The 24914-nt window shown below is 43.6% G+C and overlaps 1 protein-coding gene across 2 annotated transcripts in view; it reads right to left on the reverse strand.

The window, feature by feature from the left end:
- LOC137561348 (uncharacterized) overlaps positions 1-17250 on the reverse strand; it is an 80667-nt gene extending 63417 nt beyond the window's left edge. For both annotated transcript variants that reach the window (XM_068272630.1, XM_068272629.1), the window contains exons 1-5: positions 17133-17250; positions 5519-5671; positions 3870-3997; positions 1312-1420; positions 536-652 (exon numbers count right to left, since the gene is read on the reverse strand). In XM_068272630.1, the coding sequence (XP_068128731.1) occupies positions 536-652; positions 1312-1420; positions 3870-3997; positions 5519-5671; positions 17133-17187 (562 nt within the window). In that variant the 5' untranslated portion in view covers positions 17188-17250. The remainder of the gene's footprint in view (positions 1-535; positions 653-1311; positions 1421-3869; positions 3998-5518; positions 5672-17132) is intronic.
- Between the last annotated feature and the right edge of the window lie 7664 nt (positions 17251-24914).

A 24914-nucleotide genomic window follows, 5' to 3' on the forward strand; every position in this document is an offset into this window, starting at 1 on the left:
CATATTTGTACCTGATAACATAAAGAGCCCAACACAAAATTACTGCGTATAGAAATGCCAAACAGTTGCTATATTTGTAGAAGAGGATTGGCTGCATTGCAAATTACGAAGCATTTCATCAGCCTAAAGATATTTTGTCTTTGCTCCTTTTGCATTATAGTGGGCCTATATTGAGAGATTCTGGAAGCTGCCCTTTCTGACTTTGATCTAAAAAAAAAAGTTGCTATCCAGGTTTAGTACTGATCCTGTTTACAGCAGCAACGTGTACCTACATTAGAGTGAAGCTTGTTGCAGGTAAGCGACTGAAATCAGTGTTTGACTGAAGTTACTGAAGCCAAGGGATCAGTGCGATAACTCCGCAATTTGCATTTTAGAACCAGGACAGTAATAGCAGATTTCATAATCTCTCAGCAAGAAGTCCACATGAAGTCATACGCATTCAGAAATAGAGAGGCCTTAAACTAGGTAAAGAACGGATTCTGCAGAAATAGGTCAATCAAGTTTACACAAAACTGCAGGTAAAAAAAAAACTTACCATATGGAACGCAAAGTATGGAGAGAAACATTAGGACTGATACAAGGAGGTAAAACAAACTGATCCACCATCCAAAGAGAATCAGATAAACGATGTTCCCAAATGTTATATGAGAAGCTAGGAAAATACAGAAATGGTGATCATACCAAAAACATAAATGACAGAACAAACATTAACATTGTGGCTCTGAGAGACTAGTATGCAATCTACAACAATGCTTAAAAAACAAACAAAAAAACAAAACAAAAAAAGCAAACTGTGCTACAGCAAACGCTAATGCTGGGACACTTTTTCAGCAGATAGATGGTTCGATAGATAATTTCCGACCTGTCCGATCTTATTTTTGATCGTTTTTCTGATTGATTTCTCATAGAAGTGAATATAAAATTGATAAGAAAAATCAGAAAATGGATCGGAAATAAGATCGGACAGTAAATAGACTGAAAATCTCATTGTGTGTTCCCAGCATAATGCACAATCCTGGCCCTACTTTGACTAGGGTTACTTTAAATCATAATTTAATCTTGCAGATAAAAATAGTTTTGATTATAGTAGGATTATATTAAAATGCTACAGTATATTATACTTACAGGTACCTGGCTATAAACTGGGACACTGTTTTACTTCATGAATGCTTAACTCCAAGTCCATAAAGGGAGGCTAGGTACACATCTTAAAATGCATTTGCAGCATTTTCATTAGTGGTTTGTTGTCATTCTGGATTATAAAATCAATCATGCTTTTACAGAGCAATTAAGGTCAGGAGAGGCTCTTACCACGTGTAGCTTTCACCACATTCAGATCAGAGTACAATTCCCTCACAATTTCAGACCGATCTTCCCATGGACGTTCTGTTATATGGCTTTTCCATTTTTTAAAGCCAAACTGATAAGATAAAAATGAATGAAAAAAAAAAAAATAAAGATTTTAAGTATTAAAATATAACTCAAAGCTTGATCAAAATGAGGGAGGAGAAACAACACCTTACTATCCCACCCTCCACAAAGCCTTGTCCAATTATGAGGGAAAAAATATGCGCGCGCATGAGCTTATGGTGTAATATGGTCAACTCCTTAAAGGATATCTGAGGTGATGTGACATGAGATAGACATGTGTATGTACAGCGCCTAGCACACGCAACTATGCTGTGTTCCTTTCTCTGCCTAAAAGAGTTAATCAGGTATGTAAGTGGCAGTTCCTGCCTGAGTCAGACTACAGTGTGACCCTCAATGATAATAAATTACAACTGTGTAAAAAAAACAAAAAAACAAACAAACAAAAAAAACTTTCCTAGCAGAAAATGGCTTCTGAGAGCAGGAAAGCGATAAAAGGGTCAATTGTTCATAGATTTTAGCTCTGGCACACATCAATGAATGTGTCATTGAGCAAAAACAATAAAACAAAAACTTAAAAAAGTAGAACACAATTACAAAAAATGATTATCTTAAAAAAGTCATTTTTAGGAGAAGGAGCATAGATACAATTGTTTATTTCATTAATTTTCTACATCGGGTATCCTTTAAATTTGTTTAAAGAAAATCTGTAACAAAATACTCTCCTGGAAGCCAATTGAGGCTTCCCCCGTCCTCGGTCCCATGGTGGCGGCAATGTAAATATTTACCTTTGTGGCTCCAGCGGAGGGGCAGTATCCACTCTTCCCACGGAGATAGGCGGAAATAGCCGACTTCCGTCGGGCCGCTCTACTGCGCAGGCGCAAGTCTCCTCCGCCTGCCCAGTAGAGCGGATCCGACGGAGATTGGCCATTTCCGCCTATTCTCCGTCAGAAGAGCCGAAACAGCGCCCCCACTGGAGCCTGGAAAGGCAAATATTTAACAGGCTGTCGGATTTGAAAGGCTGCAGCGAGACCCCCGTGGGACAGAGGAGGACGGGTAGCCTCATTAGAATTCTGAGGCTTCCCCCTCCCGAGGCGAATACCCGCCAGGGGACGTTTTTCTTGTTACAGTGTCTCTTTAATAGCAGTCCCGCCAGGTGAAAAGGGTAAATTGGGGTACTTTTATGACTCCGTACCTAGTCATAGCTTTACAAATATTAAACCTCAGGTGGACTTTAAAAACCAGTTCTCATCTGTTCTGTACTTTTGCAATTCTCCTGCTAGCCCAGTGATAGGCAAACTTGGCTCTCCAGCTGTTAAGGAACAAGTCCCACAATGCATTGCAGGAGTCTAACAGCCACAGTCCTGATTCATAAAGGCAAATGCATTGTGGGACTTGTAGTTCCTTAACAGCTGCAGAGACAAGTTTGCCTATCACTGTGCTAGACTGAGGATCCCACTAGTCCAGCGTCCTAAGACAAGAACTCAAAGCCAAGATAATAGAGAATGTGTAACACATGGATGACAACACAGGATTTTAATAACATCCTCTCAGAACCACTGCATGGTGTGAATTTTTATTTTGAACAACCTCTTGACCCTCATGTCAAGAGATGAGAAAAAATGACCCCCTTTACTAATTTACCTAGGTGGGTGTAGCCATTTGCCCACCCCAACCCCCTTTAAAAACATCCCCAAATCCTTGTTAAATAATTTAAATGTACGGTATACTCCTACACATTTTGTAAATACATTTTGTTAAAACTGATCCTGTTTCAGTCTGCTGCTGCTATAACCACCTATCACTGGTAAAAGGTAGAGCCGGCGAGCAGTACTCTGCAAACAAAGGCTTGTTCGTGTAGAATTCGAATTTTTTTTTTTTGATCTCAAAATCATGGCAACTGTAGACCCTATGACCCATTGATTACACTGGATGGGAATATTCAAGTCCGTAACATTATTTGTGCAGCATACATTTCGTTTCGAACCAATACCCCCTCCCCCCCCCCCCCCCAAAAGAAAAAAACATTTTCCTGCTCAATAATCATAGTAGTTCTAGTTCTAATGACTTGTATTTTTTAATCTGTTTTTTTTAAATGGGCAAGGGCATGTATTTTCCTTTTCTAGTCTGTCTCAGCCATTTTCTCCATGGACCCCTAAAATACTTTTGTCTGTACTATATAGGAGGAACATCAGATTTCAGGAAGGAACTGCAACAAATATCTACTCACATGCGACAAAAGTTGTTTGACACCAATGATCTCACCAAGAAAGCCACTCAGGAAAAGTCCTAACCCATAACCATCAATGGGAATGATAAATGACAATTTTACAAAAAAGAGAAGAAGAAGATCTGATGCATCTTTTTCTGGATGGAAGTTGCTGGCTGTTGGTCCCATCTTCATTGCAAGTGTGCATGAAGCTAATTGGAGACTCAAATCCAAACCTGGAGAGTGTGTACGCTTTGAAATAGAAGGTTACACCCAATACTCAGGGGCTTACCTTGTAATTGTTAGACAGTTTTAGAGCCTCCACTTCATTCTCGGCTGTTATAGTTGTTTTAACAAGACAAATATTACAAGGCTCAATCTCCTCTGAGTGGTGAGGGCAACAGGATGGAGTGGATGCGGCTTAAAAAAAATAAAAATAAAATACATATTAGCTCAGACAAAATAAGACAATTATATACAGAACACAAGCTTTGTAAACAACATTCATCAGTAGCAGAAAGGCATCAAAGTCTGAATGCAACACTAAAAAGCAATACAGTACTTCATTGTACACAAAGGGCTAGTGTTAGATTTATGGTTTACAATCAGACTGGGCAATGATTGCATATCTAATCAAATCTCTTGATGCCTGTAGCAAACCCTAAACACCTCTACATGTGACTATAAAAAAAAGGAAAAAGTTACAATACTTTTATTAGTATCAAAATGTTGAGATTCCCAAAACCAGATTAGTGAGCACACAAATACAAAATCAGCCATACTGGTATAATACCCTAAAAAAATAACAAACAATTAAGAGAAACCCATACAAACAAAACATATAAAAAAAAAAAAAAAATAAGAGGAGAAAGAAATGGCACCGCTCAGCAAAGTTCCAGAACTAATCCTCTGCCACAAACCACTCTGGGTATAAGGCACATCATGTGAAGACACTGGTCGAAGGGATAGTCTAACAGGGATCCACATGAAGTATGGAGCCATTCCTCCATTTTTTGAGAGGTTTTGTGATCGTGAGGGGTTCTCAAGGGTCCCATGTAAACCAGTATGGGTCAAAGATGCTACGCAAAAAAAAAAATCAAATGAGAGGGAGAGCTGTCAGAAGTTACAAAATGCTTTTCAGCTCGTTTGCAGAAAAGGATCTGAAGTGAGATGCCGGGTGGTTGGTTCAGACGTCTGCCGAAATGCACATGGAACCGTGTATGATGTGAACGAGACCTTAATGTTTTTTCATGCGCACAGGGAAAAAAAATGACATTGTGTAGGATAATTCTGCACATTTTATCAGTTTTCTCTATCAATTGAAGTAGATGGTGTGAAAAAAAATGTGCACACAGTTTTCAGAAAACGCATGCAGGAAAAGGTGCATGTGTCCCCTGCCTAAGCTGGATGCTCAACCAGGATGAGCATAAAGAAAACTACTTACCATGGTGCCAGGTTTCAGAAACAGGAAAAAGGAGCTACAGGTACAGTACATTTATTGTGAGGTTGCAAAAAAAAAAAAAAAAAAAAGTACATCATTTTCAAAAGGGAAGGTGCAAGCTCCAAAGAAACCACGATCTACTTATCTGGGGCTTCCTCCAGCCCCTGGCAGCCCATGTGTCTCGCTGCAGCTCCCGTCTCCCGGAATCCCCTGGCAAGGTCGGGATCTGCAACAGAGGGGATCCTGGGAGACCGGAGCTGCAGCACGAGACAGATAGGATGGAATATGTTGGCGCTTTATAAATCAATAATAATAATAATAATAATAATAAGATGCCATGGGCTGGAGGAAGCACCAGATAAGGTAGGCCTGGGTTTTTTCCCTTTAAGAAATTAAACTGCTGTCAAAAAAGGGCCAAAATGTTGGCATTAGAAATGACCACTTATAGAACAATACCTAACAGAATAAGAATTGGAGTGGCAGTGACCCCTATAACCTACTAGGCAGCAGTCTTGGTGTGAGCAGACTATGCTGATGGGAACCAGAATGGGTGTCCAGTAAATCATTGTGGAGATTTACACTACAATGTCGGTCGCAGAGGGATCCCCGCCTGTGTTGTACTTCACCACGATGTTCAAAGTCACGAGGAAAGTCTGCAGTGAAACATATTCAAGAGTAAAAATAAATAACCCAGCAACAAACCCTTACATAACATGTAATGCAAACAGAAACATTAGAAAATTGATACTACATCATGACCATTCTTCCCATGATATGTGGTGTTCGAGTGTAGACTCATTTTTAACTCAGAAAGGAACTTTACCTTACTGAAGCCAATAAGTTGTTCTAGGAATGACCTGACTAACCTTAACTCACTGGCAAATATATGGGCATATCACATTATAAATCTCAAGTGCAATCGTGAGCGATTGTCATTTGCGATTTTAGAGGCTTTTTTGTGTGATTTGCGTTTTTGGCAAGCGATTTTGTAAGCGCTTTTGCGATTTTCTGTGTGAAGACTACAGGAAGTACACTCTAACCTGGAACTGAATGTATTGTAAAGACACTGGTAAATATAATATATATATATATATATATATATATATATATATATATATATATATATATATATATATATATATATATATATATATATATATATATATATATATATATATATATATATATATATATATATATATATATATATATATATATATATATATATATATATATATATATATATATATATATATATACCCGGGGCTTCCTCCAGCCCCTGGCAGTCCCTCGGAGCAGCTCCAGTGTCTTTACAACATGCAACTTTACATTTAGAGTTGCCGTTTGTTTTTTTTATGATTTTTACTGATATCCATTAGTGAGATGAATCATTGCTGAATTGGTGGATCCTGGACAGACTGTTGCTTCCTGATGTCCTACCAAATCGTTGATACAACCTTAGAATGTGGGTTGTCACCAGCTGGTAAGCCTCTTCTTTTTTGGGGGGATCCATGATTGCAGAGCTGTGCCGTGACCCCCATACTTATTGCGGTGGAGATTTACCTGCTCTTATTCTTTGTTGAAGACTTGTCTTTTGTTTTTGGACTCTGCGCTGATCATATATAATTTACGTGTTCAGGGATTCAACCAGAAAGATTGCTCTCTGATCAGATAATGATCTGAGAGGGATCTATAGCTTTTACTGCAACAGTCAGTGTATGGCCAGATTACCCCACTGATTTTGGTCATATGCGGAGATCTTTCTAGTATTAATTAAAGCCAATGATGGAAGATGGAACCGGATATTTCTATTTCCTGGGGCTCGTGGTAGAACAAATAGAAACTTATTTAGTGAGGCTACTGCTCTGAATCACAGTGCAGCCCAGGAAATTAAGAACTGGAGTTCATACAGCAGTTACCTCAAAAAATGTTCTGGCTTTGAACTTTTAAAAACACGCGATTGGTTCGCACGATGGCCAGGGGCCCCGGACCTCTCTCACTGGCCGGGGCCCCAAGGCCAATGCGCGATACCTGGAGGGGAGTGCAGGTGGGCCTGGACCTCTCACACCCAGGCTCTGGACCTCTCACATCCAGCAAACCCACCAACACTGCCTCCATACTGAATGCTAAATTCGACACACACAAGCAATAGAACACAGCAATACATGCATGCAGCTACATTTGAGTCGTTAGCAGGTGCTCGTCAGCCAATCAGGATGCACTGTCATACACCCTTTACCTGCCATACCACATCTAGCAGCCATTAGCATTCAGGTGGGAGGCTTCAGTTGGACGCAAATCGCAAGATTGCGTCGCTAGCAGGACCGCCCCGTGCAGGCATCCCTCCCACAGGGGTCCCTCCCTAACCGCTCACCTGTCCGCCATGTCCTAGAGCTGAAAAAAAAACGTTTAAAAACACGCGATTGGTTCGCACGATGGCCAGGGGCCCCGGACCTCTCTCACTGGCCGGGGCCCCAAGGCCAATGCGCGATACCTGGAGGGGAGTGCAGGTGGGCCTGGACCTCTCACACCCAGGCTCTGGACCTCTCACATCCAGCAAACCCACCAACACTGCCTCCATACTGAATGCTAAATTCGACACACACAAGCAATAGAACACAGCAATACATGCATGCAGCTACATTTGAGTCGTTAGCAGGTGCTCGTCAGCCAATCAGGATGCACTGTCATACACCCTTTACCTGCCATACCACATCTAGCAGCCATTAGCATTCAGGTGGGAGGCTTCAGTTGGACGCAAATCGCAAGATTGCGTCGCTAGCAGGACCGCCCCGTGCAGGCATCCCTCCCACAGGGGTCCCTCCCTAACCGCTCACCTGTCCGCCATGTCCTAGAGCTGAAAAAAAAACGTTTAAAAACACGCGATTGGTTCGCACGATGGCCAGGGGCCCCGGACCTCTCTCACTGGCCGGGGCCCCAAGGCCAATGCGCGATACCTGGAGGGGAGTGCAGGTGGGCCTGGACCTCTCACACCCAGGCTCTGGACCTCTCACATCCAGCAAACCCACCAACACTGCCTCCATACTGAATGCTAAATTCGACACACACAAGCAATAGAACACAGCAATACATGCATGCAGCTACATTTGAGTCGTTAGCAGGTGCTCGTCAGCCAATCAGGATGCACTGTCATACACCCTTTACCTGCCATACCACATCTAGCAGCCATTAGCATTCAGGTGGGAGGCTTCAGTTGGACGCAAATCGCAAGATTGCGTCGCTAGCAGGACCGCCCCGTGCAGGCATCCCTCCCACAGGGGTCCCTCCCTAACCGCTCACCTGTCCGCCATGTCCTAGAGCTGAAAAAAAAGTTTAAAAACACGCAATTGGTTCGCACGATGGCCAGGGGCCCCGGACCTCTCTCACTGGCCGGGGCGCATTGGCCTTGGGGCCCCGGCCAGTGAGAGAGGTCCGGGGCCCCTGGCCATCGTGCGAACCAATCGCGTGTTTTTAAAAGTTCAAAGCCAGAACATTTTTTGAGGTAACTGCTGTATGAACTCCAGTTCTTAATTTCCTGGGCTGCACTGTGATTCAGAGCAGTAGCCTCACTAAATAAGTTTCTATTTGTTCTACCACGAGCCCCAGGAAATAGAAATATCCGGTTCCATCTTCCATCATTGGCTTTAATTAATACTAGAAAGATCTCCGCATATGACTAAAATCAGTGGGGTAATCTGGCCATACACTGACTGTTGCAGTAAAAGCTGCATGCATGTATTGCTGTGTTCTATTGCTTGTGTGTGTCGGCTTTGAACTTTATAATCATTTGCTGTATCATTTCTGAATTAAATAAGCTTCTCGTATGTTTTTCAGCCTCCAGCGAATGAAAAATACAAAATACTGTAGCTGTCCCAAATTTTACATCAGTGTACATACGGTAACATGCAGATAAGCTATGTATATAAACAGTACCAATCCTACTTATAACCTGCCCATGTTCCCCCTTCTCCATTGTAACAGTTACTAATCCAGGGCTGTAAATCGCAGTTTCTCTGCATTTGTCTGACTAATAAGAGTTCCAAAGTTTTTTTGGTTGTTGTGCAAACACTGCTGAAAGCAGACAATGGCCTCCATTCACTAAGCTTATCTCCTGTCTTTATTAACTCTTCTAGAGTTGTTACCATGGTGATAAGGCATGTAGTATTCAGGAAACATTTTACCTCAGGCAAGCCTAAAGTTAACTCTTCTGTCTTTAAATTAACTCTCCAATCCTTAAAATAACTCCAGAGTTAAAGACAGGCTGTTAATTAGCTGCATGTGAAAATAACTACAGAGGAGGTAAATTAACTACAGGAGAGGTAACTTAAGGAATGAAGAGGTAAGATAACTCTCTCACATGTGGAGGTAAGTTTTCTCTTGCTTTATTATCTCTAGCATGATCTTAGTGAATTGAGGCCAATATAAGAAGTTAAAAGGGTCATTTAGCCTGTATGCAAGATTAACAATTAAAATGCTGTGGCACACTTTAAATCTTCAAACCCACATTTTTAACTTTAACTCTTATGGCCCATACTCACGGGCTACAACTGTCGCCACAACACGCGGCACGCGCGTGTTGCGGCGACAGGTCGCCCATGAGTATGAGGCGCAACACTGGCGCGCACCCCGAACCGTCGCTCGTCGCTGCTGTCGCCAGGTGATGCCGCCGCATCTTCGCCACAACTGTCGCTAGTCCGCGTGAGTATGCGGACTAGCGACAGCAACATAATAGAAGATCCACATCGCTTCCGGCGGGGGGTGGGGGGGAGGAGCGTCGGCGACAGCTTCCGTTGCTGCACTAATCCCTCTTCCGCGTGTGTACGCGGAGGGACCTGGCGACGAGCTGTCGCCGAACTGTCGCGCACACGCTCCTGTGTGCTAGAGACAGCACCAAAAAGTTGCCCGTGAGTATGGGCCATTAAAACCAAATAATGAATGTGGGACTCCATGACAATCCTATAGGCTTCCATTGGATCTCAGTTTATTTATACCTTGGGTTCTTTCAGTTGCCAGGTGCTGAAAAGGTATTTGGTATGACATCAGATTATTTTTCAACCTTCATGAAAGGCATCTGACAAATTAAATAAAACCTCTTAAGGTACAGTCGTACAAAAAACACAAAACCAAAACAACTTTACCTTCAAAGATTGGCTCTTACGTCAGAATCTCTTACGTCAAAAGCAAAACAAATTTAACGTTACACACCGAGTAACCAATTGGATTTGCTTTTGCCCATGTAGAAAATCTAGTCATGTGCTATTAGCTTGCAAATCTAGTTACTAAGTTATAAAATTGTGATCACAACTACTACACAGAAATATCACAATCTGCATTAACTTTGCAGTTTCAAAAAGAACCTTCAATAATCTTAATTTTTAAGCCATATGCCAGCCTGACATTCGTTTCCAACAATCTGTATCAAGGTCCTTATTCACAACCCTAAATTCAGCTACATAGTATACTGTCAAAGGCAGATCCCTGTGTTCACTGGAACTGAGGTATATGAATTTAACTGTTCCATCAGCTAGTTGGTGCAGGCTGTCCTCTTGAAGGACAGAAGTTCTTATTTAGAAATACCCCTCCTTCTCTCGCCACCATCAGCCTTGGTAGTAAACATTGACACCAGTGAGTTAGTTTCTGTCTCTACATTGCCCTGAGAGTTAACATGCTTACAAGGGCAGAGAAAGTCCATGCAAACAGCACTAAGGCTAGGAGTGCTTAACAACTTAAACAGCAAGATGTACAGAATATGGGCATGTATGGAATGGTCTTTGTGAGGGAAATGCACACATTAGTTTAGCTCCACCAACTTTTTGACCAAGCCCACAAGCTTTTGCAGAGCCCCTTTTTAACATGAGCATCTGCTCTTTAGGCTACGTTCACAGTGGCACATTGTAGTGCATTGAATAATATAGATGCATTGCTAATGCAATGCAATTATATTGTAATGGTACACAGCAGTGCAATGGAATCTCTAGACATAATGCAGTGCAGTACCACATAGTATGCACATGATCAGTTGCAGTGAAGCATACTACCGGTATGTATGCACTGTATGCGCATAGCTCCCAACTGTCCCTTTTTCGGAGGGACAGTCCCTTTTTGGGAGCCCTGTCCCTCTGTCCCTTTTTCACCCTCATTTGTCCCTCTTTCAGGACTTTGTCCTTCTTTCTATATAAATATGTATATTAATATGCTAAAAACGTGTTTAATTGACTCGAAACTTTATTTCCATCCTTAAAATTGATATATTAATAATTTTAAAATGTTACTATGAAGGAAAATTAACCAGGATAGAAAGGACCAGTGTGGTTTGAATTATAAAGCAACATATTTTGCTTATGAAATTTTTATGGTATGCGTGATGAGGGGCGTGGTGAGGGCGTGACAAGGGGTGTGCCAGGGGCGTGGCCTAAGTGTCCCTTTTTCTCAACTCAAAAAGTTGGGAGGTATGTATGCGATTCAGTTTTTTAGAGGCTACGTACCTCAATGGGTCATTGTGAAAGTAACCTTAAAGAGACTCCGTAACAAAAATTTCATCCGGTTTTCTTCCATCCTACACGTTCCAAAAGCTATTCTAAGGTGTTTTGGCTTACTGCAGCACGTTCTACTATCACCATCTCTGTAATAAATCAACTTATCTCTCTCTTGTCAGACTTGTCGGCCTGTGTCTGGAAGGCTGCCAAGTTCTTCAGTGTTGTGGTTCTGTGATGCATCTCCCCCCTCCAGGCCCCTCTCTGCACACTGCCTGTGTGTTATTTAGATTAGTGCAGCTTCTCTCTGCTCTATTATCTTTAACAAGCTGAATAAATCCTCCTCTGAGCTGGCTGGGCTTTCACATACTGAGGAATTACATACAGGCAGAGCTGTCTGTACTCTGCAGGAAGAAACAGCCTGACACTTCAGTGGAAGATAGCTGCAGGGGGAAAGAAACACACAAATGATCTCTTGAGATTCAAAAGGAAGGGTGTATACAGCCTGCTTGTGTATGGATGTATTTTCTATGTGTGGACATACTGTACATCAACCTACTTCCTGTTTTGGTGGCCATTTTGTTTGTTTATAAACAAACTTTTAAAAACTGTTTTTAACCACTTTTAATGCGGCGGGGAGCAGCGAAATTGTGACAGCGGGTAATAGGAGATGTCCCCTAACGCACTGGTATGTTTACTTTTGTGCGATTTTAACAATACAGATTCTCTTTAAAAAGAAGCAAAAGGTATATGGAGGCTGCCATATTCAATATCTTTTATTCAATACCGGTTGCCCGACAATCCTGCTAATCATTCTGGCAACAGTAATGCCTGAAGCAGACACCTGAAGCAAAATCTTGTCAAGATTTTTGAAACATCTGATATGCATGCTTGTTTGGGGTCTAATGCTAAAAGTCTTCAAGGCAGAGGTTCAGAAGGACAGCCAGGCCATATGTATTATTAAAAACAAAATATGTCAGCTTCCATATCCCTCTCACTTTAGTTTCCCTTTTAGGATCTGCATGGCCAAGTTTTTAAAGACAGGAAAGTTTACAAAGATCACTTTTGATCCAATTCAGAGAGGTCTTATGGTGGATACACACCATGCGTTTCCGCGTTCGATGCGTCAGTCGATGCGCATCGAATCGATTATTTCCGACATGTCCGATTCAAGCTTCGATGGATCGTTAGGTCGATTTGCCATACTTTACATGGCAATCGACCTAAAAATCATCGAAATGCGTTCGGAAATAATCGAATCGACGCATATCGACGGACGCATTAGACGCGGAAACGCATGGTGTGTATCCAGCATTAGAGAGTTTCCTTGCATTGCAACGCTGTACAGCCTACTCTGATGAAAGGCAAACAACAACAATAAAATGATGATTACGGTTAGAAAATGTCAGTACATAATACATACATTTTTTGTGGATTGTGTCTACATATCCCAGCTGCCTTCTCAAGCGCACAGCCAGCTCAAGTTGAAACACAAGTATATTTTGTAAATAAAAGAACTGGAAGAGGCGAGCATAAAGCCAGTTTGAGCACTGTCTCACATTAGCAGAACCAGCTTCTACTATTATGAAAACAAACAGAAGTCAAACAGAAATGCACAAGACTTGAAAAGTTTGTGCTTGAAAAAAAACACTACTAAGGCTTGGTTCACAAATAAAAAAGGTGTTTGATAGTTGGCATGAGTTTCACACATAAATCTGTACAATTCCAGTCCTGTCAGTTTTGTATGCGTTTCTATGGCTGTGTTCACACATAAAAGGTGTACATAACATATCTGGTCCAGTCAGGTAAAATTGGTAGAAAACCGCACAGGACCGGAAACGCAATACACACTGTGAGTGTAGACTAAGGGCCCATTCACACTAGTTTTACACTGATAATTTCTAGCGTGATTAGCATGGTAAAATTGCTGTAAACTCTTGCCATCAACTATTTAAGCACTGTATCACAATCTCTCCAGAACTGCGGAAAAATGCTGCAAGCATTGCGTTTTCCACCAATTGCGAATCACCCGCGATCGGCGGCAATCGCAGCAGTAAGATCACTGCCATTAGGTTTGTATTTCAATCACGTCTCCAGGACAACGGACAATATAAGAGTTCCGTTGCGGAACATTCCTGCCAGGAACATGATGGCGATCCAAGAGGTCTGAAAGCAATGGGGATTGCTTTAATCCCCATGAATAGGAGAGGGGGAGACAGAAACTATTGAAGCAGCAAGAAAGCCGGTGGATTTACCTTCTGGGGGCTATGGGACCAGCAGGACTCAATAGTGAACTTAGTTATGCTCCATTCCTGCCCTAACTGGCGGCGACCTCCACATTGAGGTTTTGGGAAGCCACTTGTGACTGGAAAAGGGAGAGGGGGATGAGACACTCTAATTGTTGACCTTTTTAGTAAGCAGAGGAAATATAACCCAAACAATCTAAGCATGGAATCCTACATAACCTAATTGTGGGAAACGAGACACATAAAATTCCTTCCTTGAACTCACCTATCTATGGGTGCATATGAATGCGTTGAAGAAAGGAGCAATACGTGAGCTCAAACGCGGAAAAGATGCCGCCTGAACGCGGATCTGAAGCTATATTGGTATATAAGAGTTGCCATGGATACCATCAGTAGCGTGTGACGGTGTTGAGGTGGTGCGCATAGACTTCCGCATGTTACGCGGAATGACGACATACTGAAGGACTCCCCGCCCCGTAGCTAATGGGTAGAAAAGACAGACTGTGTAACCAATGGCAAACCACGTACACCCTGACGAAGCTCGCAAGTGGGCGGGCGCAACGCGTCGGTGGGCGGGTCTGAATCACGAGACCTGGAGCGCTCCTCACGGCTGCATTACCACGCTAGCAGGACATGGCATCAGTGCGCGTTCCCCGCTGTACTGCAATACAGCAGAGCGGGTAGAGCAGATGCCTGAGAGCCTATGCTGTTCGATGATCTGTACCTTGGTGGTGAACTGTTCAGGTGACATCGCAGTGACGGTAACTGAACGATTGGACTACTTGTGGTGAGACTACTTGGACTTTGTTACAACTAGCTTGCAAGCTGAAGAGGATTCCATTTGCCCTTCATTATTGTGCACGTACAGCTCTCTCCCCCTCTCTGAAGACACTGCTATATTGGTACCGGTACCGTTAGGGGTGTCTGAGTGTGTGGTGCGTGATGAAGGTGCGGAAGGTGGTGTGCTCAATACAGGTTACTTTTAATTGATTTTAATTTGGTTACATATGTATGGATTTGTGGATTTGGTGTCACAATAAAGCTAATTTTCTATTTTTGCATATACCTATGATCTCTCCCATTTTTCTGCTATCATTACTTGTATTGCAATCACAACACAATTTTGCTTCAAATCGATTGGCATTTTAAAAAGACCCTGAGCAGCTGCAAAAATAGGAAAACTGGACTTACCTGGGACTTCTTCCAGCCCACCGTAACCCACGAGGTCCGTCTGCATCCTACTGGCCCCTTGCGGGGTCCCGCTGGCGACTCCGGTAATGCGGCAACTTTGAGTAAAGTCACACGTCCGTGCCTCCCCCACGTCTTCCGCCAGCGGGATCGCGGAAGGGGCCAGGGGGACCTCGCATGCTACAATGGGCTGGAGGAAGCCCCAGGTAAGTCCAGTTTGTTTGGGTTTTTTTTGTCACCGCTCAGGGTCCCTCTAACATGCAATTTTCTTTTGGACTTTCTTCTTCCATTGGTTTCAAGGGTCAGCGATTACTTTTTGGGAAAATCAGAACGTATTCAGTGTAAATAGGTTCCCACTATTCCCATGATAATGGTGCCAACCATGCGATTGTCAAAACATAAGCATTCTGAAAATCTGTTGGGAAAACTGTTGGTGCGATAGGGTTCAGTTGGTGCGATAGGGTTCAAACACATGTTGCATTGTGACAGACACCCTTTTGCAGACTGTGGCAAGATGCAATTCAATGTCATTGACCAGTTCACACCTCATCAGTTGCTCTGTGATGCAATGCTTCTGTTGTCACAATGCAGAACAGAGCGCTGCTAGAAGCACATGTTGACATGCACAATGCAAATCTATGACAAGGAACAGATGTACATTTCTACATGTCAGTTGATTCTATGCATTAGTTAGCATGCCACTGGAAGTTTCTTGGCGCTTTTGCATTGTGGGTAGGAAGCCCCAGGTATGTATAATTTTTCAAATCATATCGTGTTCTGAGTAAGCTGCTACTGTGCACCAGCCAGGTGCTTCGTACAGGCAGGACCTGGATTTACATCACAGGAGCCTATAGGCACAGATGTCCTGGCACCCTACACTGCACCCTCCTTGAACCTACAGACCCCCTCTGAACTGCAGCGCAAGTGTGTTGGCTGTCCCAGCTTTTACTTCTCCCTTACCAATCATAGGTAGCTACAGGTGCCTCTTAGTACCATCAATATTAAGTAGCTAGAAGTGCCCTCAAGTATTAGGTAGCTAGAGGTGCCCCTGAGATCATCAGTGGAATGCCAAGAGCTGGGTGAGTAACCTCTCCATTACACTCATCAGGACTCTGTATAGGGAAGGAGGGAAAGAAACACTCTGGGAGGGGAGTGAGCCACCTTTCCATCATCATGCGCCTGTTTCCATCATGCGCCTATAGGCACGTGCCTACAGTGCCTTATGGTAAATCCAGCCCTGAGTAAAGGCGTATCAGCCTGGTGGTGGCTGTTTTCAGATATGACATGCTTTTTTTTGCCACGTAAAACCACCACATGTCAAATGCTGACACAGGTGAGGTTACAAACACTGCCACTGCATGGAACTGCAGCAGAAAAGCACTTGCAGTCAGCAGATGGGAGGCTGAAATGCCTCCCAGCTTGGAAATGAATTCATTGCAGCAGTGGCAAAATTAGCACCAAATTTGCATCAACATTTCACCAACTATCATAATAGTTCCCACTGTGAGCTATAGAAGGACACCACCTGCTTGATCTCCCCATCTTCCTCCATAGGGCAGAAGTGGCTTCTTGGCAGAGAGATGAGCAGCCCATATGTACACTGAATGGGGGAAATGCCAACTACATTGATCAGGAAAGATTTCAGATGGTATTTATCCTCTAAATGGTTGAAACCTACAGTACACATCCAACTTTGATTGGCTAGTCAATGGCCAATTTTACCATCTGCATGTAGCATGAGGGCTAACATATTTTGAATACTATGAACAGATTGTGTAAGTAGCTCTAAAATTGGATGAGTGTACCAGGCTTCACATTGCTACCAATGTTTACAGCCAATTAACCAAGTAAAGCAATATATACTATACAAATAGTAATGCACAGTAAACATGCATGCCAATATAATCACAGAATTTACAGAGCTGGAGCATAAAACACAAAAAACAACCACCAATTATCTGCACGCGATTGGCTGCTAGAGGAGACAGAGTCACATCAGCGCTAATCATTCGTTTGCCATTCCGGTCACCGCAGTTTGACCCACAGAAGGAAATGGACGCTGAGAACACAGTATCCCTATAATACGGCATGTATACTGATAGCATCATTCAGTATCATTCAATCTCGAGCAGATAAAACAAAACGCATGCCGCCAATAATGACAGATTACATTCCTCAAACAAGACATACGAAACCAGCGCCCTTACCGAATGTGTCATGTGTATTTCTCCGGCGCCGCGAGTGCTCCCCATCTACAGACATGACAGCAACCCGATATCCTCACTCCAGATCGCCGCCAGCTGCAGTTCAGGGCATTTAATACACTCTGTTGTACTGCGCATGCGTATAGTTTTGTATCTTTGAAGCATGGTAGGCTTGTAGCTCTTCCCACTCCCACCTAAAGGGCGGGAATCACAAGCTACGACCAATAGGCAGGTAGTAGCACCCTAGCAGTAGATGTATACACTATTTCCACTCATAGTATTATTTCTAAGGGTCGTTTCACTTTTTATTCAACATACTATTTTTATTATTTACTGGCTATTTGTATCTTCTCCTCTGAACTAGATTTATGTACTATTTAGTTTGTGTTTGTGGAACCCCCTTTCATTTACAGCTGGCAATACCTTGCAGCATCTCCCACCATTTAAAAAAAATGCTATCTCAGATACCTTTAATTTATACAGTCACTTTTACATTTTCTTATGCCAAAACAATAGTTTTTCATGAATTAGTGTTTTGCATTTTTACTAATACCGGTATGCGCTTTTCAACAAGAGAGAACAGAAGAGAAAGTACATTACTTTCCAGCCTCAGGGCGCAGTGTAGGAGGGGGCGCACAATTCATTCAGTTGTCATTCCTAATTGTGTATGAAGCAGAAATAAATAAGAAAAGGGGATACATAGCAGTGACTGCAAGCCAGATAACTAGATATTAAGGTGTTGGGGAGGTTGTGGGCCCTGTGGCCCTCTTAGTCTAATAGCAATCAGTGTGTGACCGCTGGGGTAGGAGGGATGGAGGGGCGCACTTTGGTGTCTCAGCCTTGGGTGCTGGAGGACCTTGTCCCTGCTCTGCTAGATCAGTATTACGCCAAAAAGCATCATTTTTGTGAAAACAGGAACATGCTGAGTGATTTTAAAATGTGTATTGCGAATCGTAGACTAATGCGAATTACTCTCCAACCCCAAGACTTTCATCAGATGCAAATTCGCAAGCGTTTTTTGGCTAAGCCCAAATACGTTTGCTCCCGGCCTTAAGGCGGACCTCCAGATTAAAGAAGAAAATCCTGCAGCCTGCAAGTAAAAAAAAAAGTTATATTTACCTGAGAAGCCTTGTCCCACCAATGTCTTGGCGTTTTTCTCCGGGGACAGAAGGGAAGTCGGGGCCAGGCGCCAGAAGTCAAGTGATACGGGGTCTTCAAGACAAGGCTTCTCAGGTAAATATAACTTTTGTTTTACTTGCAGGCTGCAGGATTTTCATCTTTAATCTGGCGGTCCGCTTTAAGGTTTCTTCTGAGGAGTAGAGCAAGACATGTAGCTCAGCTGGGAGCATGTCTACTTAGCTCTTGTTCTGAAACTGCCACCCAACATGATCTCTATTGATTGTTCTTGGATGACTGTAATGCTAAATGTGTGTACACACCTTTGATGGATATCACCTGTCGACATCACTGGGCTAGGCTGCACAGACTCAAGCCAGCTGTGTAGATGATGATTACGGGAAGGTGGAGGGACAACGGAGCGGCGCGTGTGTGAGGCCTCTTTTCCACGAACTGTTGAGCTTTGTGCTCAGCAAGCAGTTGCCAGGCAGCAGTGAGCAGTTACCAGGCAGCAGCAAGCAGTTGTGAGAGTTTGAGAGGCATTTCACTGCCTGTAAACAGTTCATGGAAAAGAGGCCTAAGGCATGCTTGGGAGCGACGTGGACAAGGGGGGGGGGGGGGGGGGTTGAGTTTATACACCTGGCTGATTAGTTGGGAGTCAGGGGCACACCGTACACACTTGATAATAGGCTGAGGCTCAGCCGCCTCTAGTCAAGCATGTGTATGAGCCCTAAGGGCCCTTTTCCACTTGCGGCGATTGCGATGCTGAATAGCAAATCGCTAGCGATTTTTAAATCGATAGGGTTTGCTAAATAACATAGGAATCGCGGTAGGTACTTTCCACTACCGCGATTCGATTTTTACTAAAACACATTCACAGATACTAACCTAAGGAGAGGGAAGGCCCATTATCCTCATGGCCCCCTCGTTCCCCCGCAGGCTTCTCCATTCAAATCTCCCGCCGCAGGAGTTTTCGGAATCTTTAGGAGCCCAAGTCCTCCTGAAGACCGGTGGCTTTGTACTGCGCATGTGCGAGTGCAAGCGAGAGGATGCTCACGCATGCGCAGCAGCCCGTCTTCGGGAGCCCGAGTGCTTCTGAAGACTTCCAAAGCCAGCCAAAGCCAAAGAAAGCAGTCTACGACCCATCGGTCGTAGACTGCTAACGAGGGAGCCTTCGGGGAAATGCGGGACCGTGAGGAGAATGAGAAAGCTCTATAAACCCAGAGCCTCCCCTCTTCTTATGTAAGTATGTTTTTTGTTTTTAATTTCCCTTCAGGCCTTATTCACAGTGGGACGTTGCCGAGCTGCATTATAAATTCTTGTAACGCAGCTTACTGCACTGCAATGATAAGCCTATGAGACGTTCACAGTGCGACGTTAACGTTGCATTGTGACGTGTAGCGTTATAGTAACTCACTGCTTGCAGTGCGTTACCTCCGAACGCACACATTACTAGGCACAGGAAAGCATACTTTTCATTGCCTTTATGCTGTACTGTATCTACTGTATGCAGCGGTAATGCAGCATTAATGTGCGTTATTACCTCTTTTTTGCGTTGCTTTGTAATGCTGCATTGTGACTTTAACATGGCATCACAACGCAACATCCCACTGTGAATAAGACCTCAGACTCCCTTTTAAGCAAATCTGAAGGTAAGCAAAAAAAATCCCCAAAACTTCCATCGCTGCCCTCCCCTGTATTCCGCACTCCTTAGAATGCTTTGGGAAGCACTCGCGTCTCTGTGCAGTACGGACCCACTCATCTTTGGAAGTACTCAGGGATGCAAATCCTTACAAAGCCTTCACGAGGTTTCCCAAAGGTGTATTCAACCAGTTGGTTGAATCACTTCAATTAAGGGATAGCAGTAGACCGAGGGCACGGAGAGAGGGCCTGGGGGAGGGAAGTGTGACGGAGCAGCTTTAAACTTCCCCCATGTACCGGCGCAAGCCACACCTCCAAACTGATTTTCAACGCTGTCCATCCACCTCTCTCCACCACCTGCTTGCTCTTGTGCACTGCATTTCTTCTTATATGTTACATGACATACAGGAAGCGGTGCCATGCACTAGGAGGTGGAGTGAATAGACAGACAGCACTGGACTTGGGCTGTAAGGTGAGTTAAAATGAACCTGAGACAAAAGTCGTCTCAGGTTTTATACTCACCTGTGGCTTCCTCCAGCCCTCTGGAGGCCGCTCGGTCCCTCACCGTCTCCCCAAGCTGCTCCTGTTCCCCATCCAGTATCCTGTCCTGCACGCAGCTGGGAGCAGAACGGGGCTGCGCATTTGTGATGAAGTGTGACTCGGACAGTATACCGGGATGCCCAGCAGGGAACAGGAGTGGCCGGGGAGAAGGTCAGATTTGTGCCATTCACCTGATACATACTGCTTACTTGCCAAAGCTATTCAAAGCCTGAATTTCAGAGAAACAAACTAAAATCATTGTTGCGATGCTGTTTTTTTCTACAATATGGGCATCTTGATAACCACTTTAAGGCCTCTTGCACACTGCAAGTGATTCCGATTCAGATTCCGCTTTTTATCAGTTTTTACATCCGATTCAGATTCCGATTTGCAGTTTGCTCCCTGCACACTGCAAATCGGAATCTGAATCGGATGTAAAAACTGATTAAAAAGCGGAATCTGAATCGGAATCACGTGCAGTGTGCAAGAGGCCTAAGGGAATTTAATATTAGTTTTCCTGGGGCATCCGATTACCTCTCTCTGCAGTATCTGGGTTAAAGGACAACTGACCTTAGGGATATGGAGGTTGTCATATTTATTTCCTTTTAAACAATACCAGTTACCTGGCTAACCTGCTGGTCCTCTTCCTCTAATACTTTAAGCCCTAGACCCTGAACAAGCATGCAGCAGATCAGGAGTTTCTGACATTATTGTCAGATCTGATTAGATTAGCTGCATGCTTGTTTCAGGGGTGCGATTCAGGCACCACTGCAGCCAAATAGACTAGCTGGTATTGTTTAAAAAGGAAATAAATATGGCAGTCTACATATCCATCTCACTTCAGCTGTCCTTTAAGGGCAAACTGACCTATGAGGGATATGGAGGCTTTCAAATTGGTTTCCTTTTAAACTATGCACATTGCCTGGCTGTCTTTATGATCCTCTAATACTTTTAGTCATAGACCCTGAACAAGCATACAGATCAGATGTTTGACAAAGTTGGACTGCATTTGCCGCATGCTTGTTTCAGATGTGTGATTTAAACACTACTGATGCATGGAAGATCTGTAGGATGCCTGGCAATGGGTATTGTTGAAAAGGAAATAAATATGGCAGCCTTCATATCCCTCTAAGGTCAGTTGTCCTTTAAGATAGGGGGAAAACACTAAACTGCCACTTAATACAATATATACTTATCCCCTAAAGTAGTACTATGATTTGCATTAATGTGCGTGTTTGTCCTGTAACATGATCTGCCACTAAACTAACCATTCTTGACAATGTTTACACAACACTTAAGTGTTGTGGAAGATGTGCATAAAGATTTAAACAACATTATTTACACTGTTTAAAAATATGTATGGTGCATATCCACTCACCTAAAGGATTATTAGGAACACCATACTAATACAGTGTTTGACCCCCTTTTCGCCGTCAGAACTGCCTTAATTCTACGTGGCATTGATTCAACAAGGTGCTGAAAGCATTCTTTAGAAATGTTGGCCCATATTGATAGGTTAGCATCTTGCAGTTGATGGAGATTTGTGGGATGCACATCCAGGGCACGAAGCTCCCGTTCCATCACATCCCAAAGATGCTCTATTGGGTTGAGATCTGGTGACTGTGGGGGCCATTTTAGTACAGTGAACTCATTGTCATGTACAAGAAATCAATTTGAAATTATTCGAGCTTTGTGACATGGTGCATTATTCTGCTGGAAGTAGCCATCAAGTGCATGGTGGTCATGAAGGGATGGACATGCTCAGAAACAATGCTCAGGTAGCCCGTGGCATGTAAACGATGCCCAATTGGCACTAAGGGGCCTAAAGTGTGCCAAGAAAACATCCCCCACACCATTACACCACCAGCACGCACAGTGGTAACAAGGCATGATGGATCCATGTTCTCATTCTGTTTACGCCAAATTCTGACTCTGTGGAGGCTCATCAGACCAGGCAACATTTTTCCAGTCTTGAACTGTCCAATTTTGGTGAGCTTGTGCAAATTTTAGCCTCTTTTTCCTATTTGTAGTGGAGGTGAGTGGTACCCGGTGGGGTCTTCTGCTGTTGTAGCCCATCCGCCTCAAGGTTGTGCATGTTGTGGCTTCACAAATGCTTTGCTGCATACCTTGGTTGTAACGAGTGGTTATTTCAGTCAACGTTGCTCTTCTATCAGCTTGAATCAGTCGGCCCATTCTCCTCTGACCTCTAGCATCAACAAGGCATTTTCGCCCACAGGACTGCCGCATACTGGGTATTTTTCCCTTTTCACACCATTCTTTGTAAACCCTAGAAATGGTTGTGCGTGAAAATCTCAGTAACTGAGCAGATTGTGAGAGATCGGCCCGTCTGGCACCAACAACCATGCCACACTCAAAATTGCTTAAATCACCTCACCAGGACCACACCCCTAAATGCATTGAAGCAACTGCCATGTGATTGGTTGATTAGATAATTGCATTAATGAGAAATTGAACAGGTGTTCCTAATAATCTTTTAGGTGATTGTATGTGCTCATTCTCTGTATTTTATCATACTGGAGATTGTTTGTAAATGGAGTCTTGTGTTAAACATGGTGAAAAGTAGATAAATGAATTAATTTCGGACAACTCTGGATTGTACATATAGTATAAACTATTTTTTGTTGTTGTTTTCAAGTGTTTTCTGCTTCAATATTTTTGTTGAAATTTTATGTACGGTAAATACAAAATATAAAATACAGTATGAGCTGCAAACAGTATATATAATTTAGATACGCTATGTATTATAAAACAATAGGTAAGCATCATCATAACCCGTACACTACCATTCAATATCGGTATCAGTGTCATGCTTATTTTATAGTTGGCACAAAATATAATAGATGCCCTAAACACTACATACAGTGCATCCAGAAAGTATTCACAGCGCATCACTTTTTCCATATTTTGTTATGTTTGAAACTAGGTTCACAGTAGGACGTTGCAGTGCTGTGTTATAACGTGTTATGGTAACGCACTGCTGCAGTGCGTTACCTCTAAACGCACATGTTACCAGGTACAGGAAAGCATGCTTTTCATTGATTGTATGCTTTACTGTACCTACTTTATGCAACTGTAATGCGGCATTTCTCGGCGTAGCCACTTTTTCGTTGCGTTGTAATGTTGCGTTGCAACTTTACAAAGCAATGTCCTTCTGTGAACTTAGCCACAGCCTTATTCCAGTTAAATTCATTTTTTCCCTCAGAATTCTACACACAACATCCCATAATGACAATGTAAACAATAGCGGAGCCGCCGCCGCATCCCAGCCGGCAGTTTCCGTTCAGCTCACCGAACCGCCGGCACAGAGCAGGGCGGGCGCCGCCGCCACTAGCAACACGGCGGCGGGTCCCATAGTGCGGCCAGCGGAGTTTGGGACGTGGGCGCGCGTGGACTCGGGGCCTGGCCTCTCGGATGTTCTGAGGCAGAGGGTCACACGCGCGCGCGCAAGGAGACAGGACTCTTACCTCCTACGTAGGAGGGTCAGCTGATTCTCCTGTCAGGAGAGTCCCTGATTGGTTGGGCTCTGGGGGCGGCGCTGAGTAGCTCTCTAGCTACAAATACAACTTGCCTGTCAGTAGCAAGTTGTCTGCTGTCGTGAATACACTCGTGTTAGCGCTCAGACCTTAGCTCAGTACCCTGGTGTTGATACTAAGGATTTCACACCTTAGTTAGGATTGTATTTGATATTGTATCTGTGTTTTGACTCCGGCTATCCTTGACTACTCTCTCTCTCTACACTATTGTACCTCTGCCTATCTGATTCTTGTTGCCGACCTCTGCTTGATTACCGATTACTGTTCTGCCTTCTGTTCCTGTACTGCTGCCGTCATCTCTGTTGCCGAACCCTTGCCTGTCTGACCTTCCTCCCTTCAGTGGAACGTCTCCCACTGGAGGGTTATCTTTGAGGCTTGCCTCTCCGAGACGCCTGCCCCAAGCAGACGATTACTGCTAGGGGTCGAGATTCCTCACTCTGCCTGGTTAGAGGATCTCACTCACAGGGTTCCCATTCAGAGGTAACCACACCTCTGAGGAATTGCCGTGAGGTGGATATTTCCACACTTTTGTGATATTACTGTATTTATTGTGTTCCCTTTGCAGGGTGTCCAGAGGTTAGCGATATATCCGTATTATCGGTGATTCTGCAGATCGCCAATAATCGGTTATATATCTGTATTCTTGGCGATACTGCAGATCGCCAATAATCAGATTCTCTCTGTGTGCTGACACCGATCGTTACAGAACAGCAGACCACTAGTATGGAAGCACTACGCAGTCAGATCGAGACTCTAACCACCTCACTTAATAACCTCACTGAGGTGGTTAATTCGCAACAGACTCAGATCAACCAAATGGCTGGGTCTGTACGGGTCTCGCAGACGACTGTGGCCACAGTGCAATCCCCTCCGGTCGTAGATCTCCGTATACCAGTGCCCGAAAAGTTTTCAGGGCAAAAGATCTGACTTCCAG

Source organism: Hyperolius riggenbachi, chromosome 3, assembly GCF_040937935.1.
Source record: "Hyperolius riggenbachi isolate aHypRig1 chromosome 3, aHypRig1.pri, whole genome shotgun sequence".
NCBI lineage: Eukaryota > Metazoa > Chordata > Amphibia > Anura > Hyperoliidae > Hyperolius > Hyperolius riggenbachi.